This window comes from Podarcis pityusensis (genome assembly GCF_964106645.2).
Source record: "Podarcis pityusensis genome assembly, chromosome: 2".
Lineage (NCBI taxonomy): Eukaryota > Metazoa > Chordata > Lepidosauria > Squamata > Lacertidae > Podarcis > Podarcis pityusensis.
In genome coordinates, this window is record NC_138029.1 from 88,961,357 (window position 1) to 88,983,043 (window position 21,687).

Sequence of the window (21,687 nt, forward strand, 5' to 3'; positions counted from 1 at the left end):
TCAGTTCGCCGTACTAGACACAAGAAGACTGCCTACAGGACTGCTTGGCATAGGCTCACTCCTTGCTCCTATGCTGTTCAGTGTGGGATTGACTAATTTCCAGATAGAGCCAATGCTGGCAGGGATTCAACTAGAATCATAGAAGAATCAGTCTCTTCAACCTCTTGCTCTAAAAAGCAAGACAGTTCTTCCTTCCTTCCAAGTAACAGAGTGAAGGAGCTCCGTACTCCATAAACAAGCACAAGAAACAAGTTAGTTTAAAAACAAGTCAACTTCAAACCATATATTAACGTCATGTTTAGATATAATCGTAGAATGGAACCATGAGGGTTACCTAGTTAATCCCCTGTGTTGCAGAAATCTTTTGCCCAATGTGGAATAGCCTAAGATTAAGAGTGTCATGCTCTACCGACTGAGCTATATCTACTCCGTAGTTAGTGTCCTAGACCTAGTTTAGTTTTATGTGAAGTTAATTAGTTGCTTAGCCAAGGCATGCAAACCATTAATCGTAGGTGGATAGCTTGTCACCCTGCAACACAGAGGGCAATGTGGATGGGGGGTGAAATTGGTGCATTCATGCATGTTTTTTCCTCCTTGTACATTTACCTAATCCCTGTTCAGAATGCCTGGATATGGCTGAAACGCTGTTGCCTCAAGGCAAACCAAGTTGCAGCATGGCTCCTCAAACACATCATCCTCTGCTCTCCTACCAACACATGAACTGTACATTTTATCTCTTTCCATATGAACAACAATTTGTGTCATGCAGCCTCAAGACCTTTGCACGCAGCCTGATGTTCCTGTCTGTAGTTTTTACAAAGCCACTGCTCTACACCTCCCTGGGAGTCAGTGTTGCTACTAGGAAAATGAGAGACAAGAGCGTCTTAGAACTCTGAAGAAAGGCTTTATTATTTAGGCAGTAAATTCTGAGAAAGTTATGGAGCACATTAACACATAATTATGCAAGTCACTCCAATGATTGGATAGTCAAGTGACAGGTGTAATAATTCTTAACCTCTAGAAAGAAGAGCAACCCTTCATTTTTATGGGGGAATTGATGGATTGCTTACCACTCAGATATTCTCATGAACAGAAAATAAAAGAGTATCCCTTTTTAAAAAGGCATCACAGGCATTTCCAGCACAGAAAAACCCCACCATTATTTTGTTTTAGAGAAGGTTCACTAACCCTGCCTCTATGTTGAACACATCCATAATTTGTGCCATAAAATACACACAATCACGGCAGTCAAAGTAATGGCAGTTGCAAGAAAAAGTTTCTGATCTTGCTTCGGTGCTTGAAGAGTAGTCAGATATACAAAAGGTAAGGAAATTACGCGTTCCCCATCTCTGGTTCTGCATGCCAAGAAAACCCTCATCTGCTTAGTTTATAAACACCAGACTTTTCCTAAAGGTGCAGGGGCAGTTCAAAGACCTTAAAAAGGAAGAAAAGGTAAAGCAGAGGCAGGCAAGTACAACCTGTTTGCAAGTATTTCTTGTTTCAAACAAATAATGACATTTTCTCTTGTGTCCAGTCCTATATATCCCTCCCGGATTACCGTCTTCATCACCATAAGCTTGAAATAGTTTCTAGATAACAGGTATTGGCTGCAGATCACAAGCACTATTACTCTAGATCTCATTGAGATTGATGGGACTAAATATGGGTTGCAAAACCGTACACTTTGGCTGCAATCTTGAAGCATACCAGAATAGTCTCTCACCAGTTTTAAAATCATTACTTCTGAGTAAACTGTTTAAGGGTTAGACTTACCATGTAGTTTTATGCATGCCCAAATAATTTTTCTTTTCCACAACCTCTCTCTCTCTCTCTCTCTCTCTCTCCACACACAAAACTAACCCTCCTATGTATGTCTGATTGAGTTCAATAGGTACGTGGGCTTTAATTGTGGCTTGAAGCATTTTAGGCAGAGTAACACCCACTAACAATGACAAGCCTGCATTAGAGTCCCTATGTACCAACTAGAAGCAGACACTTATTTACCAGGGAAACCATTTAGGGAGGATTGGAGACATTTGACCCCCACTCACTTTTCTTAAGACCATGCACAGTTATTTCTCAGTTTGAGGTATAAAGAGAAAACAAGTACTATTAATACACACTGCAATGTTTCAATTTTAAAAATCCAGCAGGAAGTCTTTTAATATAGCTTCTCCACTTTTAACTTGAACCTGAAGAACCACCCCTTTCCTTGTTAATAAGCTACCATTTTTACAAGACAACCAGCTTTCAAATTTTTCATGCTAGCCCAATACACAGAAACATTCATGTGTTCAGCCATGAAATACATAAAGAGGAGATTGTCAAGAGGGGAAAAAAACCTCATTAAACTAATATAGCAAATTCTCCCCCTTCCTCCTCTACCCATACAGCTAATCATCTCATTAGAGATGCAAAAAAGTCACAGAGAAATTCAGGTAGTTTTTCCATCTACAACCATTAGGAGCCCACCAGATGTCTACAGTGATGAAAGAACAGGACCCCCATGCTTGTTCATACAGGCTCAATGAGCTCAAATGACATGCTAATTTGCCATGCTCATCAACAAAATATAAGCACCCTTGGTTTATCAATACCTCAGGAGCGTATTATCGTATTACATACAACCCTCCGGTATGAGGCTGCGGCACATTTTAAAAGGAAGTCTCAGGCAAGACACTGAGCAGCTCATCCCATCCCTTCATTACAAAGGTGATTAAGCCACCAGAACAAAAAGAAAAGGGCCCGTCAAAAGTGCAAATACCTCTGAGTGCCCTCCACCGGAGGAAGGTCTGCAAGAAGTGCATGCTCTTTTTTTTCAGTCCCAGGGGAGGAAGCAACATCAGTCTGACCTGGCACGTTCCACCTTCACAGGACTTGGGTTACTTCAGCATCTCCCCACGCCCAAGCTCAGGGCAGCCCCTCAGATTCGTAGGTCCAGCTCTACTGAAGTGCAACCTGGTCCAATCAACTAATCACCCATGTAAAGGACTAGCGCTCTCCCCTCCTCACTCCAACTCCCCAAACAAGCAATTAGCATGAATAATTACAGTTCTGATTATAATACCCAACCAAGTTTGAGCAAGAAGGGGTGGGGTGGGGGAGCTATAATTAACTCTTTCTCAGAGATCAGTTAAGCAGATTGTGAAATATCACAGGTCAGCTTAGCTACTGCTGGGGAGAGTGCTCTAATGCCAAGACAAATAGGTGTCAGGGAGACAAAGCTAAGACTAATATGCAGTGCTTTGTGTATTAATTACCGAAGGCTGGTTCAGTAGACTTGGGGAAAGGAGAAAATAGCATAGGGGGTCCATTGTGCAAAACATTTACCACACAGTGTATTACAAAGTAACGTATTTATATGAAAGTAAGTCACAGTGCTGCCCTTCAAAGAACAAATTCATACGCTTTTTAAATAAAAAAATAGATAAAGGGGGATTAATAGGATTTGTTTTGCCCTCAGTGGTTCTGGCATGTTGAACTGAGGCACACTTGCAAATGGTTCATTACACGTCCAGGTTACAGGACTTTGGAACAAGTCTCAGTACAAGCATTGTCACTTCTCCAAATATTTATAACCGCTAAATTTAATGGACAATACAGCATTGGAGGGTAATGAGATTTATGGGGATCATACACATAATTGGTACAGTGTAGCAGGGTCTGGGGTAGCAGAGGCACAGGTAGGCTGAGCCTACAAAAGACCACGCTAGCAAGGAAAGATTTAAAAAGCCAAGAGACTATCTCCATCCTCCTCACTGACAGCCAACAGCAAACAACAAAGATGACCCCACAACCCACTTTCTAGATGTACAAACATATTGCAATACATACACATGTATTTCAACTCTACAGCACTCCATACTCCAATCCACAGCAACTTTGGGATAGCCATAGGAAAATGGAGACCTTCCATAGCATTATTTGATCTACATGTTAAAAAGGGGTAACTAGCATAGGGTGTGGGATGCGGGTGGCGCTGTGGGTAAAACCTCAGCGCCTAGGACTTGCCAATTACATGGTCAGCGGTTCGAATCCCCGCGGCGGGGTGCGCTCCTGTCGTTCGGTCCCAGCGCCTGCCAACCTAGCAGTTCAAAAGCCCCTCCGGGTGCAAGTAGATAAATAGGGACCGCCTACCAGCGGGAAAGTAAACAGCGTTCCGTGTGCTGCGCTGGCTTGCCAGATGCAGCTTGTCACGCTGGCCACGTGACCCGGAAGTGTCTGCGGACAGCGCTGGCTCCCGGCCTATAGAGTGAGAGGAGCGCACAACCCTAGAGTCTGGCAAGACTGGCCTGTACGGGCAGGGGTACCTTTACCTTTTTAGGCATAGGGTAGAGCTAGATAATCTGACTTCTCAGCTTTATAGTTGGGAGAAGAAGATGGAATTTATGCAGGTGCTGCTCATCAGGCAAGGGTGAAGAGAATTGCTGCTGCTGAAATTACTTTCTCTATGCACTTATTTAAAGATACAAGAACTCTTTAACATCTGGAATGTGACTAAGTAGTACCCCTGTCCATTCTCAAGTTAACTTTGCTGTAGAATTAAGTATTGTTAGTACGGGTCTACAGAATACTGTAGTACATTACTGTAGTCATCTCGAAGGCTGAAGGTTATAGGACTGTTCTGGAATGAATGACCTAAGGTCTCAATCCAAATGATTGCCAATGGGTATGTTTTCCTCAAATTTAATTTTGAGGAAATTTATTTGGGTTCATATTTGTTGTTGCTGTTTTGGAATATAGAACTATTTTAATATTACTGTAATGTTTCATTTAAAACATATGTGTACTGGAGATTGCTGACCTAACACATCTGATTACCTGAAGTCATACGTTTTTGGACCCTCTCCCCATCATTAGCAGATTTTTATTTTATTTTTTTAAAAAACTCTGCTGAATTTTTTATAAGTCCCCAAGCATTAAAACATTAATTTTTATGCAGCAAAGTCTTTCAGCACAACTCTAATTTTATTTATGAAGCCAAGGTACTCAGGGCAATCATACAACATAATAAAGCAAATTAAAATGCAATAAAATATTTAGACACTAATGTGAGCAATTTCAAATTTCTCTAAGTAGGTCTTCAGAATGCTGTTGTACAGAACTGGCATTTTAAACCTCACCCTCACTTAAGAGTTTTGTCATTTTGCTGTAAATATATATATTCAGTGCCATGAAATCAACAAGCAGCTGGGGTTATAGATTCATTTCTACAAAGGCCTATCCATACATTTAAATGTTTTCACTTGCCCTGGTTATAACAGTGCTATTGTTACAACCAGGGTAGGAATCTCCGATATTTTAGAATTAATACCCTAGGCCCTGGTTCAACTCAATGGCACATGGAGGCAGAATCTGCCAAGCCATAATTCAGAAGTGAATGCAACTGATCTAATCTGCCCAGAGCAGACATAGGCAAACTCGGCCCTCCAGATGTTTTTGAGACTACAATTCCCATCATCCCTGACCATTGGTCCTGTTAGCTAGGGATGATGGGAATTGTAGTCCCAAAACATCTGGAGGGCCGAGTTTGCCTATGCCTGGCCCAGAGCAATGTGAGGATTGGAGCAGAGGGGCAGTTTGGAACATGCACACTGAAGTATCCCCAAATCTTACAGATTTGCATACAAGGTGATCTGAGGGTTGTCTGTCTTTTCTTTTTGTTTGAAAAGCACATTCAGCCTGTATACAATGACAAGTTGAAACATATGTTTCCTGCTGCCATGTGTGCTGAAATCCTTGCATCAAGTTTTCCTGCGAATGACAAATCTTGCTGACGTTCCATCACTCTCAAGTGGGAATCCTATGAACATTTTACATTCAATTTCCTCCTCAAGACTCAGGACCACCTCGTAAGCACACACAACTAGTACCACCTCGTAAGGTTTTGCTTTGTTTTTAACGTGTACATTTAAAAAAACAAAAAACAAACAAACAAACCACGCTGCGGATTTTTAAGGATTCACACAGATTTCTTCTAAAAGCCCTGCATAGAACCAGGACAAGACAAACCTTAGTGGTGTTCTGGCATGGCACAAATTTTGTTCTTGGAGCCATCCCCCAAGGAGTAACAGCAGTAATAATTAGGATGACCAGATACAAATCAGGAGGTAACAATCAGGCCTCTGGTTCAGTCACTGACATCCCTAGGTAGGGCTGGGAAAAGCCCTGTCTGAACACATGAAAAGACACTACCACTCAATGTAGACCAGGTGTGGGATGTTGCTGAACTGCAAATTCCATCACCCCTTGCCATTAGCCATGTTTGCTGTGTGGTGATGGCCCAAAGGGCCACAATAAATATGATGATGTGAACTCCTATAAATCCTTGAGAAGTTATGGTAACCTGTTGCTTTATGAAACCGATGATTTTGCAAGTTGCTGGGGCCCCACACATACTGGGGCAGAAGTACAGCTAATATGTGAATCACAAAAATACAGCTCATAAGCTAGAACATAAGTTGATACAATGGTGCAAATGGCTACGCGTAACACAGGTTCCCAACATGCATACTAACACAGTGTAAGAGAAGTTAGAACTTTAACAGAAAGCAGTGGGAATCAGAACTGAATCAGCAGAAATTGCTAACGCTTATTGTGCGTGTGTATTAAACATGAAATGATGTAATGATGTATATGATTGGTGGAAATTGAAATGCTTTGTTTGAAATTTATAAATACCCCTACCGGGACCACCGGGTGGGGTTGCAGTTTTGCGAAACAATTCGACTGTAACCTATTGCCTAGCAATAAACAACAATGGACTCCTAACTCCTCTTGTCTCTGAGTTTTATTGGTGTAAACTCAGAAGATAAGCCATTTTTGGCTTACAACAGCTGGGGCTGATGGTTGTTGCAGTTCAGCAACATGCCCTCCCATGTCCAGAGCACCACTCTTGTGCGCAGAAAGAACAGTGAGCAATGGTGAGAATGGGTGGTAGCAGCCTCAGGAAAGTGCAGCCATGTAGCTCCAGCTGCCCAGTAGTCTCAGCCCTGCTCTGGGAAGAGAAGTGTTAGGCTAGGCAGCTGTAGCCCCCATCTAAGCATCAGGTCCTAAAATAAATTGGTGGAGGCATCAGCTGCAGCGAGCCCTTTGGCTCCCCTGTATTTCCCCCAACAAGTGCCAGTTCTGCAAAACATGAAGCTCAAGCTTTCTTCCACACTTATATCACAAGATGCAAACAGTTACGCGACTCCTTCACATTTGCTTGCCCTAACAGCAGTAATGGCTGCCAAATTTTCTACTGGCCCTCAGGGCCTGCTCGAGACGTTTTCCTGCCTGAGGTGTAAATGTAACCCCCTGCCTATATCCCTATCCAAGCTAAGGTGCCCTTGGCAGGGGGGAAAAAATACAATAAAAATAAAACAAATAGCAATTTCTTGCCATTTCATGATGCCCCAAATCAACGGCCTATTATGGCAGCCTACTCACTCTTTGCCTAACAATAAGGCTGCCCCTGCTGTTAAGAGTCCCATCTGGGTCCAGGGCAGAGTGACTCATGTCTTCCTTTTGGTCGTCAGCTCCACCCTTCACAACCACTTGCTTAACAAGTACAAAATATTATGAAGTCCAGTTTTTATATATAAGGCTTTTTATACTTGTTGGAAACATCCCAGAGTGGCTGGGGCAACCCAGTCAGATGGGCAGGGTACAAAAAATAAAATTGTTAGTGTTATTATTAGGCTGAATGTGGGCCAGATTTAAGCATCTTCACCCACCCCGAACAGCAAGACCTGGTGCGAACATCGTGATGCAACACATCGTACATAGTCTTGAGGCCTCTCAAGGTTCCATGTCTGCTTTAAGGCCTTGGGAGATAATCTTTCACACAAACTTCTGCAGAAGCAAAGTCTTGGAAGTCAGGCAGCGTGCCTACAATGGATCTGACAGGCAAGGGGGAAGAAAAGAAACTCCCCCTCAAACATAGCCTGAGGGGGAACTTGCTGTGTTCACAGGCTTTCTGACATAGTACAAAGGCCTTTGGGAGAAGCGAGCAGGGGCAAAGCTTTAACAGCCAAGGCCCAAGGCCCCCTGTGGATGTAAGGTCTAATGACTCGATCAAAAGCACAGGGATACTCTATTATTTACAGTGCTTGTTCAGTAGCTAAAGGCTGCAGTAAACACAAAACCTCCAACGTTTCTCCGATGAAAATAGGGACATCCCATTCCATAATGATAATTTTACTATTTATACCCCACACATCTTACTGGGTTGCCCCAGCCACTCTGGGCAGCTTCCAACTTATTAAAAAACATAATTAAACATGAAAAACCTTCCCTATACAGGGTTGCTTTCAGATGGCTCAGAGGTTGGATGACGCCATACCCACAAACATTTCTCCAATGAAAATAAGGACATCCTAAGGAAAAGTGGGATATTCCAGGATCAAATCAGAAACCGAGAAGCCTTCTCTAAACCAGGGACATCTCAGGAAAATAGGGACACTTGGAGGGTCTGTAATAATCTCAGAGGTTAGAATTTTGGCCTTGTCTAATTTAGAAAAACCTGCCCAGATACAGACAGACAGAAAACATGACGAGAGGTGGCGCGAAGCTGTGACCCTCCAGATGTTATTGAACTAGGGCATTCATCACCCCTGAAAACTGGCCATTCTTGTTGGAACTGATGGGACTTCAAAAACATCTGCAGGGCCACAGGTTCACTACCCCCACGCTAAGGCAATGAAAAGGGAGCTCCCTGGAACCAGGCTAATATTGATTTAAAAATTAAATGAATGAATGAATGAATGCAGGAAAAATATGCTGGGGAAAACTGGAGATACAGTGCGGTAATGGACTGATAAGAAGGAAAATAAAATAAAAACTGGCTATATTCCCCACTGTTGTCAGGAATGACTGCACACTTGAGAGTTGCACTGCAGCTCTCAGTCCATATTTGGTGCACCTCACAATCTGGATCTGATTGACCCCTCAGGCTGCCTTAGAAAGAGATAAATAGAAAAGCCAGGAAACCGCGGATGCCAAAGTGGTCCCTTTAAAATCCTAATTTCTAAGCTCTCTAGTCCACGCTGCATTTCAAGATAGCATGAAGTGCTCACAGGAAAACTTAAGAACTGTGAATCTCAGCAGAAATGGGGGCTGATATTATAGCACCGAGGGAGAAGGATTAAATAATTAATTACAATAGCAACCGAGCGTGTTAACAAGCTGGATCAAACTGCATGAAAGATGGTAGAAAAGTTACCTCCCTCTCACTCCTCCCTCATCTCCGATATACCGATAAAGCTCATTTATATAATACAGCTTATAGAAATCCAGAGGATAAAGTGAAAACAACAACCTATAAACACACAAAGCTGCAAAAACCTCTGCTAATTGGACTAGTAAAAATCTCTCCTTTAGTAACTTTCTACCTGTATGAAGGGCTAGAGGCAGCAGTGAAGGGTGGTGTTGTTTAAGCACAACTTGAGAGCTGATGCCATTTTGCAGGTTGGAGAAAAGGAGACACTGAACCTAAGACCTCTTAGTCAGCGTACCTCTGATTGGGAAAGACAGATGGCCAATCCACAATAACATTCTTTAACAGAGAGTTACATACAGAAGTCACTTGTGCATTTTTAGATGTGCGTTATCTCTGAAGCTCACAAGACGTCCTACAAAACTTTCTTAACCCTAGGAAGTGGTGAACTATGACTTCAACAAGAAATGTTAAGGACTGGGTGATGTTCCAAAACAATCAGCTCATAGTGGCTCCACCCTGCAACATCCATAACAAGTGATGGGCACACCCTACACCTGACCGACAGTGCAGCCCAGTCAGGCTGCATGAAAAGACAGTCTGGAAAGCAGACACAAGGCTCTAAAGTTATTTCAGCAATGAAGAAATGGAAATGCAGTCCTTAGGAGCAGTGGCAGGTGCAGCATAATTGTTAGTCCTGCCCCCACTGCAAAGTGCTGCTTTACTTAAAGGGACCCAGCCTTCCCCAGTTACCTCTTACTGTGGCAGAGCAGGCAGCCTCAGGTCTTTCTGGAACTTCTGCAGTAGAGTCTGAGTAGGGCAGTGCCCTTCCCCCTCAGGTTTGGGGTGTTTTTCTCCATCACCCATTGAAGAGGAATCTCATTCATGGCCTCTGACACCACCACCCTAATCTCATTGGGACACCTATCACCGATTTCCCAACTGGAAAATGATTTATCTTTCAGGCAGAATTCTACATTGTGGCCTAATGTTTTAGTGCATGCATGCTCTAGCAAAACAGTGCTGGAAGTGTAGTGTGGAGTCGTAAAGAGCAGTGCATTGCTTAAGCAGCTGTGCGACACTCCTGCTCATTATGTGTCGTCCTGAGTCCCATCGCCCTGGATCCTGAAATGCAGAAGAGGAGTTAGACACTGGTGGTGGTGATCAGACAGCAGACAGCAAGGTGTCAGCTGGTACTGTAGAGAAGGCATGTTTTCCAGTGGCTCTCTTCTTTCACCATTGCAAACGTCTTCTTCCCAATGTGGTGGTGGAACCTGATCCTGGTAAAAGAAAACCCAGCACAAGTCCCTGGTAGAAGCAAGAATCTCAGGATAGTTGGCCGGACTTGGTGATTCAAAGACTGGGACTAGGAAACACGTCTCCAGTTGGCAATGAGGATAATGAGGCTAGACCAAAATGGAGCAATCAGGAAAGGACAGTTTCTCATTGAGTCCAAGCAAAAGACTAAATTAATCACATTCTGAGTATGTGCCAGCGGTGTCTCCTGACCTTACTGGCCTGGTCTGATGAATGGTGACTGCATAGGCAGAAGAGCTCAGAAAGCACCTTGTTATTAATCAAGGACAGAGAAAGAATTTCAAGGTAAGAGTACCTAACTTGTACTAAAGGAATATTAGAAGCAACAGACATCTGTGTCAAGAGCCCATTATTTACAAATAATCACCATTTCTACATATAACCCTTCATGAATATGAGAACATTGCACAGGCAGCCCTGAGTAGAATACCAAATGAGAAAGGAAAAAGCTCAATGTAGAAAGGTGGGTTCCCCCCCCATGCTGTTTTCTTTTTTAAAAAAAAGTTTGCCCCCTCCTTTATTTTATCTATGTTACGAACATCCTTCCTAAGTTTAGCATGTGATTGGTAACATACCACTCCTTGTTTAGTACAGGGTACTTCCTCATTTAGAAGACTGGGTATTTCAGTACTTCCAAACCTCTGGTACTATAACCCCTGGATCGTATGCTTTAGCTACTTTACACATGGTTAACGGTCCCCAACACAGGAGCATCACACCCGTGTTTCCAGAGGTTGTGTCGTACTATGTACAGTATGTTGTGATTCTGTAATTGAGAGACAGTAGTTCTATACCCTCCAGGGTGAGAGTCTGCTCTGATTTAAATCTGGGTCACTCTCAGGTGAAAGAAGGGAGAGGAGTATTAGACTGTCCAGTGGAAGTGGGGCGTGAATCCATTATTGCTTCTGGTATTAGGAATATATATAATATGTGTATGCTTGACAGTGAGTGTTTTATGTGGGCTGCGCTATTGTTGAGTGTGGTTGGTTGATAGAGGTGATGCTTGAAGTTGGTTGTAGTGGTTGTGTGGAATGGATGATGAATGGGATTGGATAAATGACTGTATACATGCTGTATTGTTTCAGTTTTTATATTATATAATACTCCTTTGCAATGCTCTCAGGTTTTATCCATTTTATATTATGTTTATATTATGGATATGGATACTGTTTCTGTATTATGACATGGTGTTATTGTACCTATTGTGTGTATATATACCCATATTTATGTATTATAAACGGCTTCAAGATCTTTTAGATAGTAAGCGGTATATAAATAGAAATAATAAATAAAATAAGCTGTTTTATATTCTACTGGGCCACTTCTCTCCAGCTTTAATCAAACTGACTCAGTAGTAAGCCCACCTGCACAGTTGGTCCTATCTGAGCTTAGAGAACATAGGCAAGCTTCTTGTGAAAAGTTAAGTCAAACAAAAGTTCAAACTTTATGCCAAGCTGATACTTAGGGTTAGGGTACTGAAGGGCCATTCATTTTGATGGCTTGTTTTCATTTCATGGCGGTGATGTGGCCTCTCAACCTAAGAGATCAACTTTTTGAGTTTCTATTTATAGTTGAGTTACACTTCTGATGTGAAGTTATCACATCCCACCTTTGGAGGTGCAGCAGCCGGCAAAAGGAAGCAAGACTGCCTCTCTGTGGTAGCACCTTGTCTTTTGAGTGCCTTTATCCAGTGCACCTATGGCAATGCCATTTAGATGTCACAAAAGACTGTTAATAGCCCCCAGCTTTTTAGTCATGTTTAAATCATTCTTAGATTGTTTCCATTTGAATCACTCAATAGAATGACTGATGCCAGAGTTTTGATAATTATTTAGATATTTTTTATCTAAATACTTCATTTTATATTTTTACATATAGTTGCCATCCTGGGAACATTTTGAATTGAAGATTTGGAATATAAATCTACTAAGTCAATCAGTAAACGAAGAATATTATTTTTACCCATCATTTTGTGTTGGGGGGGGGGGGTTGGCAGTTTCATGCCATAAACCTTCACCCTCTCAGGTGGACTTGGAAAAAAGTTCTAGTGAAATCAGTAGCGCTAAGTTCCCAGCAAATGTGTTTAGGGTTGTGGCATGTATGCCCAGCTTTCAAGCTGCACTAACATCGTGTTTTGTTTTGATTCTTCTGTACACATCCCCCTCCTCCGAATATTGAAATGAGGTCATGTCCCTTATGGCAAATCATTTACATTGCAAACTCCCCTGCTTCTCTTCTTCTTCTTACTTTCAAGTCCCTCAATCTGTTTGCATAATTGGGGCTTTTGAGAAAAGGAAAGTGTGTGTGTGCCTGTACGTGTGTGCGTGCGCGCACAGGCAGCCCTCCTAAGTTTTCACACAGCTGGCAGTCTGGAAGACTCCAGTACAAGAAGGGTTCAACTGAAGTGGAAATAGTTTCTCTTTGAAAATAGGGAATGAAGCTCCAAAAGAGACTCAGTGCAGCTAAATTAGTCCCCAAAGTGCCAGAGAGGGAGCTGAACACTTCATCCTAAATAACAGCCAAAGGAAATAAAAAAATAGTAGGTAAATGTGGTAAATAGTATTTGATGTGTGGATTCTAGGGAATGGGAAAGTAAAAGGCCAGATGTATACGGCTGTCTTCAGGAAGTGAGAAAGGCTTGGGTTAGATGCACTCTTTCCAAACATATTGAGAAATAAAGTGCCTTAATGTCTATGCTAGCAAACGGTAGTCCTACAAGAAGGATCAGCAAATGCATTAAGTTAGTGATTTCCCAATATATGGGGCTTTTTTTTCCTAGAGGAGGGTGTCTATCATCATCACAACAGCCCACAGTTCCATCAATATACATGGTGCTTCAAAAGCTACCTCCTATTAACATATCTGTGTATCAACTTCCTGCACAATTCCTACTGAAATACGACTGTCGAGTCTTCTTTAACGGAGGAGACCTGAGGCTATGAGTCTCTGCACAACACTGATGTATGATCCTCTACAGACTTAAACATTTTTATAGCCCTCAAGTGTCCCTGAGGCTAGCTCTTTCCCCCAGCAAATTGCCCTAAAGGACTTTTGTGTAAGTGAAAGATACAAGACTTGACCAGCCCAATAAGTTGTGACCTAACGATGGACAAGCAAGAACGCTATTCTCTGTGCTCAAGCATTGGTTTTCTAAAAAAAAAACCACCTGAAACAGCTGGATCTCAATCATGCCAGGGGCAGCTACACTTCCTGCTTTTGATAAAATTTGCACATGCTCACCGAGGGAGGAGTGTCTACAAGGCAAGAAGGAGACAGATTCTCCCCAGAGTCATGATTCTCACTTATACCAGTTCCTCTCTGTCATCAGTGGCGTTGATTGCTCTCAGTGGGGCTACCTCCTGCCACCTCCCCATTTGCTCATTTGCTTGCCACACTCCCTGGGCCCAGTATGGTCACTTCCTAAAGGGAGACGACAAGGACTCTTCCTTGCTGCTCCACTTATTGTGAGGTCTCTCTTGAGATGGTAAGAAAATAGGCTGGGTGGAGGAAACTGATATGGACTGTTTGCATGGGCTCTGCTTTTATACACTGTTGCGTATTATATGGGAATGCATATTTTTCTTCTGTGGGTGAGGATTATAGTGTTAACTTTCTGTACCTGTCCTAGGTAAAGGTAAAGGGACCCCTGACTGTTAGGTCCAGTTGCGGACCACTCTGGGGTTGCAGCGCTCATCTCGCTTTATTGGCCGAGGGAGCTGGCGTACAGGTCATGTGGCCAGCATGACGAAGCCACTTCTGGCGAACCAGAGCAGTGCACGGAAACACTGTTTACCTTCCTGCTGGAGTGGAATCTATTTATCTACTTGCACTTTGACGTGCTTTCGAACTGCTAGGTTGGCTTGTCCTACTCTGCAACTAAACTGAGCAGAGAGGACTCCACTGTGTATATGGGAGATGACACATCTCTTCTCCGAAGGTGGGAAAATTGAAAGCATCCTGTTGCCTGTGATGGGGCAGGGGGTGGGTAGACCAAGACTCTACCTACAGGTAGCTCACCTGTAGTCAGTTCAAGGTGGGATTCCTAAGACATTAAAAGTTTATGTAAGCCTTGGAGAGAAAGGTAGCAAGAAATGTGTACTGGGATCATACAGAGGACACTAGGATACTAGCCCTAGGGTATATAATTAGATATTATTTTTGTTTTAGTAAACTCTAGATTTTCTTTTTCATGAACCTGTTGTGGTCTTGTGACAGTTGGAATGGGAGTCAGGGCACTAATATATATCAGTTAATTTATAGATAATTAGTTAATTTGTAACTCTACAGAAACCAATACATTTGAAACACCATTGTGTTACTTAGGATAAACGCTCTGCCTGTCTCTGCTGCTCCCTAATTTTTCTGCTTCCTGAAATCAGCAAGACTGCAAACTGTATATTCATAAGAGTTTCTCAGGTCAAAGCGGCTTATTCTCATCTTGGCCTGATTTCAAGAGAAGAAACTAAGGTTGTTTTCAAGATATTAAGAAAAGTACTAAGAAAATCATCAGAAGGCAGAAGCAGGATTTCTTTTTCTTTTAAAAAAAAGAATGTTAAAATTTCTGTTGTTACAGCAAATGGAGGTTTTGCTTTGCAAAAGAAAACACATTCATAACATCCATCTTTAAATAAGTGGTATTCTACAGTTTTCTCATGTTTATGCATGCTTACAATTATCAACTTCAGATCAAAGGAATAAAAAGAAATTCATTCGCTCTGCTTTTCCTTTCTGGAGTAAACTCATCAAAAGAAAATATTGTGGCTCGCAGTAAGAGTTCTGAATAGTCTGCTTAGGTGGTAGGGTTCTCATTATATACAATATGATCTTTTCCTTGCTTACCAGGCAAGTCCCACTCAGTGTGCGGGCTCTGGAATGCTCTTATGAGCTATTGCAGGATCATCTGACATCTTGCAAGAGCATCGCAGAGCCTATGCACTGAGTGGGACTTGCCCGGTAAGCAAGGAGGAGAAAAGCTCCTTCCAGTTCTGGAAAACTCAGTGCAAAAAGAGCTTTATAAGCTCTTCTTTAAAAAGCGGTTAGTTTGCACAATTTCAATACCCTTCAGGGAAGGTATGTCCTCCAGACTGGATTCCCCATGAGCTATTTTATTTCCACCCCATCCTTCCTACAAAAGCTCAGGGTAGTGTATATAGTTTCTTCCATTCACCATCCCAATAAGCCAGTGAGATAGAGAAGCCTGAGAGGTGGTGTTAGGACCAAGGTGACTAACAAACTTTGTGGTAGAGTGGGGACAGATTTCCTTGGTCCCAGAACTCTTAAGAAATGCATCAAATCAATCCACCATAAAACTGCAAAGGACTATCTTGCAAGCATGCACTGTAAGAAGATGATACTCTTCCATTCAGGGGAAGGACGAAGGGAGAATCTGAGGACATCTTCTTATCCTGCCACACCATTACATGTGGCTATAGCATACTTGTGAACTGTGGTGTGGTTTGATGTCCTAAGGCCAAGCCTGTTGCAATCTCCACTGGGAACCTCTAGGAAAACACTGGGTTGAATCCACTGTGAGTCCCAATCAGAGAAGTCTCACTGAAATTAAGAAGCATGAGTGGCTAGGCTCCATTAATTTCCATGGGTCTATTCTGAGCAAAACTTAGTGGGACTATTTCATATGGTTGGAGGGCAGTAACTGTAAAATATTTTGCATTGCAAACTGTAAAATAAATTTTAAAAAAACTGAAACACTGGGTCTTTAAGGCCCATTTAGAAATAGACAGGCATGCCTTGTGAGAAGTCAGAAGGGCATTCCATAAGGATGAGGTCACCGCAGAAATGCCCCTTTCTCTTGTTCTCACCAACCTGATGAATCTAACCCGTGTGCACACTAGCAGGAGCTCCATAATCTATTTTATGCCCTGGGGAAGTTTATAGATGTGAAGGTGGTTCCTCAAATAACCTGATCCCAATATGTTAAAGGGCTTGAAAGGTCAAGAACTACTGACCATTGGCCCATGCTGGAAATTGCATAACTCTCCTAGCAGAATCTTCCAGATCTGATTGGGTTCCGGGATAGCCATTAGCTTCTCCTGGACAGGAAGAAATAAAGGCCTCCTTTCCCAGCTGAGCCTTGCCTGAGTGAGAAGAGCTCCTTGAACTCCATTGTCTCTTACATTTCTGGTCTTATCCTGAGTCTTGACTTGTTCTCCAGTCCTGGCTTCTGATTTGCTTTCTGATCCTGCTACCTCTTGGGTAGAGGCACCAGCTTCTCAGGAGGATTGAGGGGACCCGATGCAACGTCCTGACATTGTGTGTGTAGCATCGCAAGGAGCCAGGGGGTGGAGCCAAACACCATCTGAACATTGAGGGGCCCTGCCCCCTAAAAAAAACCTCCCCCCAAGTGCTTTGGCCCTTAGGAGCTGGCGCCTATCCTATTGGGTCCTTTCCCCCAGTTTTTGACGCCTGGCTCTCTCCAGACCATTGTCCATGCCCAGCCCTGACATATACAAATAAACTAGGACACGTCCAGAAGATTTTATTGGCCTAGGATGTAACCAACTCTGCCTTCCATTCATCCTTATTCAGTGAAACAGTTCCTGCTGTTCATTATGGGAGCAAAGGAAACATCATCACTTGAGTAGCTATGCAAGAAGTACAGAAGTGAAGTCATTAACTTCTGGAATCAATGAGTGAGAAAGCACTGCTAGTTTGAAAAGAAATATATAGGTCTACTCTTTGATATATTGCTGGCAGAGCGGGAAGGTTGAGACACTGTGATGGAGTACAACAGTCTCTCTTTGAAGTTGATAGTCTTTAGTCTTCTGTTAGGTCTCAAAGTTGACAATGCGGCAGTCCTTGTCTAGATCTCCTAAAAGCCTGTCTTTTGAAAACGCCTATCTGAAAGCAGCCTAAGTCTTCTCTGTGTGCCAGACTGACACGAAAAGCTAGCAACTACAGCTATTATTAGTAGTAGTATTAAATTTATAACACAGCCTTCACCAGCAGGTCCTAGGGTTACAACAATTTAAAATACAGAATTAAAGTTAAAACAGAGTAGAGTCATAGGAAAAGGAGGGGCCCTGAAAACACACATCTCAGACACCGATGGCCAGGGTAAAGACATACAGCGGTACCTCGGGTTACATACACTTCAGGTTACATACGCTTCAGGTTACAGACTCCGCTAACCCAGAAATAGTACCTCGGGTTAAGAACTTTGCTTCAGGATGAGAACAGAAATCGTGCTCCAGCGGTGCGGCAGCAGCAGGAGGCCCCATTAGCTAAAGTGGTGCTTCAGGTTAAGTACAGTTTCAGGTTAAGAACAGACCTCCAGAACGAATTAAGTACTTAACCTGAGGTACCACTGTATATGGCCAGGTCTGGGGAAAAAACACCCCATCCAAATCCTGAATTCTAGTTGCTGGGGGCAAGAGAGGTAGAGAGCCACTTGCCTTCATGTCCTGCTGGTGGACTTCCCAGAGGAATATAGTGAACCATTGTGGGAAAGAGTGTGCTTCATGAGGCACAACTTTGGCCTGAAGCTGCAGAATTCTTCTTATCTATGAGCAGGCCAATTAAAGGCTTAAGCCACAATGTTTCCTCTGTTCGATTCTGTGAGGCTCCAACTAGGATCTATGCTGGTTGTTGGAAAGAACTATAGGCCATTTCAGCCAGGAGTCCTATTATTCTGGCCTGGGAAGTTAAGTGATGGTCCCGGACCAACTGGGTACTACTGAGGAATGCAAATATTGGCTGTTTTCTCTGTACAATTTATAATGAGGTGGTGGTCCTCCCTCTATACCTTCAGCCAGCTTGCTGGTCTTCATTTTATAATCTGTCTTCAACCTGCCCCTGTGGCAACGATCTGCCCTTGACATCTTACTTCCCGAGTTTCCCCCTCCTTGCTCTGATTATTCCCAATGATGAATATTACAGCTTTCGTGTCTGCCAGTGCTATTGCTCCACACAAGCCAAATTGTTCTGCTTTTAGAAACCAAATGCCAAGTCCTAACTGGGAGATAGTCAAGGAATCTTGGAGAGTGCCTATAGTGGTTTTTTGTTTTTTTAAGAAGGCAAGTCATTCAAATAAATGCTGATTTATATAGTATTTCAAAAGTTGCCTGCTTCTTATAATTAATCTGTGAAACATAACAGCATAAAAAGTAGGTTAAAATAACCCTCGGGATCATTTGTGAAATCAAAAAGAAGAAAGTTCAGCACTAAAGCTAGAACTTTGAATTGAGATGAAATCCAAACTCAGCCTGTCAAAGCTCAAATGTGGAACAAGACCTTTTAAAACAGGTAATTGTAGACAGACAGCAAGGCATGGCAAAATGCTCAGCTTTAAGGAGTTTGATCTATTGAGCAAGTGGTTTGCAGACCTGAAATGCTTTTTCATCCCTTCAGATTGACATATTTTCCTTTCCCACCCATAGTATAAGAGAAACATAATGCACATAGCCCTTGGGGGGGGGTGTCCTTGGGAAAGAATTGTTTGGTCTTTGTACTACCTAGTCATTAACTCCCTAGACAAAAGATTCTCTTAATCAAAATGTATTTGAAATTTGCCAGTACTGCAGACTTCAAGGGCAAAAATCCAAATCAGAAGGGTGTTGTTTTGGAATGCCCAGCCTTCTCAGAATACCACCAAAATATCTTGAAATCCAGGTTCAATGTCTGCTATGCCATGAAACTTAGGGGGCCACCGTGGATCAGACACTATCTTTCAGCCTAACCTGGCTTTCAGGCAGGATGAAATGGGAAGGGGTGGAGGGAATCACATATGCCAGCAGCAGCTCCTTGGAGGAAAGGCAGGATATAAATGTAATAAATGAATAAAATGCTGGTTTAGCACTAAGGAAGTGAGATGAGGAAGTGGCCAAGTCCCATAGGCAGCAGCCCAGATGGGAGTAGCAGAAACCTGCTTCCTGTCCTCTTTGACAACCCAGTCTAATTGTTTACTGCGTTGGCACCTGGATTTTTGCATCGCTTTCCATAAATTGCTGCTTTCCAGTGTCATGCTGGGGAGCAGTGGCTTGCTGCCCTGTGCAGGGAGCAAGCTGGGAGATGTGGCTTCCTCAGTGGACCTGGTGGATGTGGTTTCCACTCAAGTCCGCCTTTAATAATATAAGGGAACCATGATGGGGCCTCACCAGCACAGTTTGTTGTTGGAATTCCTCACCCTCCCACCCAGTGTGGTAGGAACTTGCCTGAAGGTGAGCAGAGAGTTTCCCATAGACTTTGCTATGGATTTCTCAGTCATTTACTACAATGTAACCTTCTAGATCATGGGTCTAGACTTAGTCAAACTAAAAGCAGACCCACTGAAATCCATGGGAGTTAATTATGACAATCCATGGGTTTCAGTGGATCTGCTCTATGTATAAATAAATCTGAATCCAACCATATAACCATGAAACAAACATACGTCGTCTGCTATAGGTGAAAACCAATCTGCTTATGTATACGGCCATTTTCTGTTGGTGAAAACCCACAGCTGCGAATAAGGTTAGTGTCTGACATTATATATATATTTTAAAAATCCAGGTGTAGTCTTGCAAGTTGCATCCATGCCTAAGGCTGCATGCAAATACGCTGCTGTTGTTGCATCCATACCTAACATTATAGATAAATATGTTGTTATTGTGAGCAGCAACAGCAGCATTTATAGAGGCTGCCCAGTACCATCCCTACTGATGTCTAATGTTTAAATCCACAGTTCAGATTTCTGCTACAAGCAAACCTTCAGATTCTTCTTACAGTGAACTGATCAATAACCCATGTCAGGCAGAGAAAATGCAGCTAGTGCAATTAGTGGGGTTGTGTGCATTAGTCTTCAGGAATAATCTAATGGGCAATAGTGTGTGCGTTATAAAATAATGACTCCCTTCAGATGTCAAGGAGATGAAGAACTGCACAACTTTTAGAAGACCTGGAGGCAGCCCTGTATCGGGAAGTTTTTAATGCTTGATATTTTACTATGTTTTTATATATGCTGTAAGCCACCCAGAGTGGTTGGGGAAACCTAGCCAGATGGGCAGGGTATAAATAATAAAAAATAAATATTATTAATATTATTTATTTATTAATTATCATTATACTTCATACCACAATGATTTGTAATGGTCATGGGCTACTTCATGTAGATACAGGCTACTATAGTGAAAACATTCTGTGGAAACTGGGAAAAGGATAAGGTGGTTTTCTGTCTACAAACCATACTCTAGATGAGTTGGAAGTAGGGCTTGCCATACATTACTTTAAGAGTTGCCATCCAAGAACTTTTCCATATCCTCGAGACAGAGCTGAACAGCAACTGAGGAGATGGTGTGTGGAAGAAATTAAGAAGAGCAAAAAAATGTATCTCCTCTCACCCCAGTACACTTCCAAGTGGACTAAGAATGTGTGTTGCAGCTAAGATTGCTGGGGAATTCTGATGAAAACAGAAACGAGAGCAGAAATTGCTGGTATTTGCACATTTGTTCCAGGTCTGGAACAGAAATCAATCTGTTCCAAACAATCTGTAACTGATTATGGTAACACCCCCCCCCCCCCATATTAGCTTTGTGTTTCCTTCACATTGAAATGAATGGGGTGGAATAACATAATGAGAGTGTAACTTATGTAATTCATTTTGAAATTTATGTGATTTCAGCACAGTTAACAGCAATAGGAATAACACAGTTTTGGGCAGAAGGCGAACTGCAGCAGAATGGAAGAAGTGGTGCATGTAACAAATACAGGGTAGAACTGAAAAGGATGCCTTCTTACTTCCCCAGTCCTAATGCCAGTAATGTAATCTGAACAGACCACTGGAGACCTCAGTGTGTTTACATAGGGGTGAGACTGCTCCCTCCTTGATTGCTCTTTTGGGGTGTGGGTAAGGTACACCAAAAAGTTCCAACACCCATGGCTATTAAATAAATAGGACCTTCGGTGGGTAAAAATGGAGATCCCAGCTGAGTGGAATGAGATTAGTCCATGACAAGTGTTTACCCCTAATTACAGGAGTTCCATACCTTATAGTAGTGGTGGGGAGCTGGATCTGTCCCCTTATGGGTCAATTTTGACAGGTGGGCAGGCCCACCCAATTGTCATCCACTTGATGCTGCAATGGTTGTGTTTTGTTTGTTTGCAATCAAGCAGTATATTAGTTGTATGTTATTGCCTGGGCAGTCTGAGATGAAACTGTGCGGGCAAAGTATTGTGCC

At 42.6% G+C, this 21,687-nt stretch overlaps 1 protein-coding gene across 11 annotated transcripts in view; it reads right to left on the reverse strand.

Annotated features, from left to right (window-relative positions):
• The window catches only part of GRIP2 (glutamate receptor interacting protein 2), a 389,440-nt gene that overhangs the window by 142,356 nt on the left and 225,397 nt on the right, over positions 1 to 21,687 (reverse strand). Inside the window, exon 1 of one of the 11 annotated variants that reach the window (XM_080996897.1) lies at positions 2,765 to 2,945. The exons of 9 other annotated variants lie outside the window; for them this stretch is intronic. In XM_080996897.1, coding sequence (XP_080853023.1) covers positions 2,765 to 2,843 — 79 coding nt within the window. In that variant the 5' untranslated portion in view covers positions 2,844 to 2,945. Of the gene's footprint in view, positions 1 to 2,764; positions 2,946 to 21,687 lie in introns of those variants that run through there. One more of the 11 variants, XM_080996896.1, reaches the window with a different exon arrangement.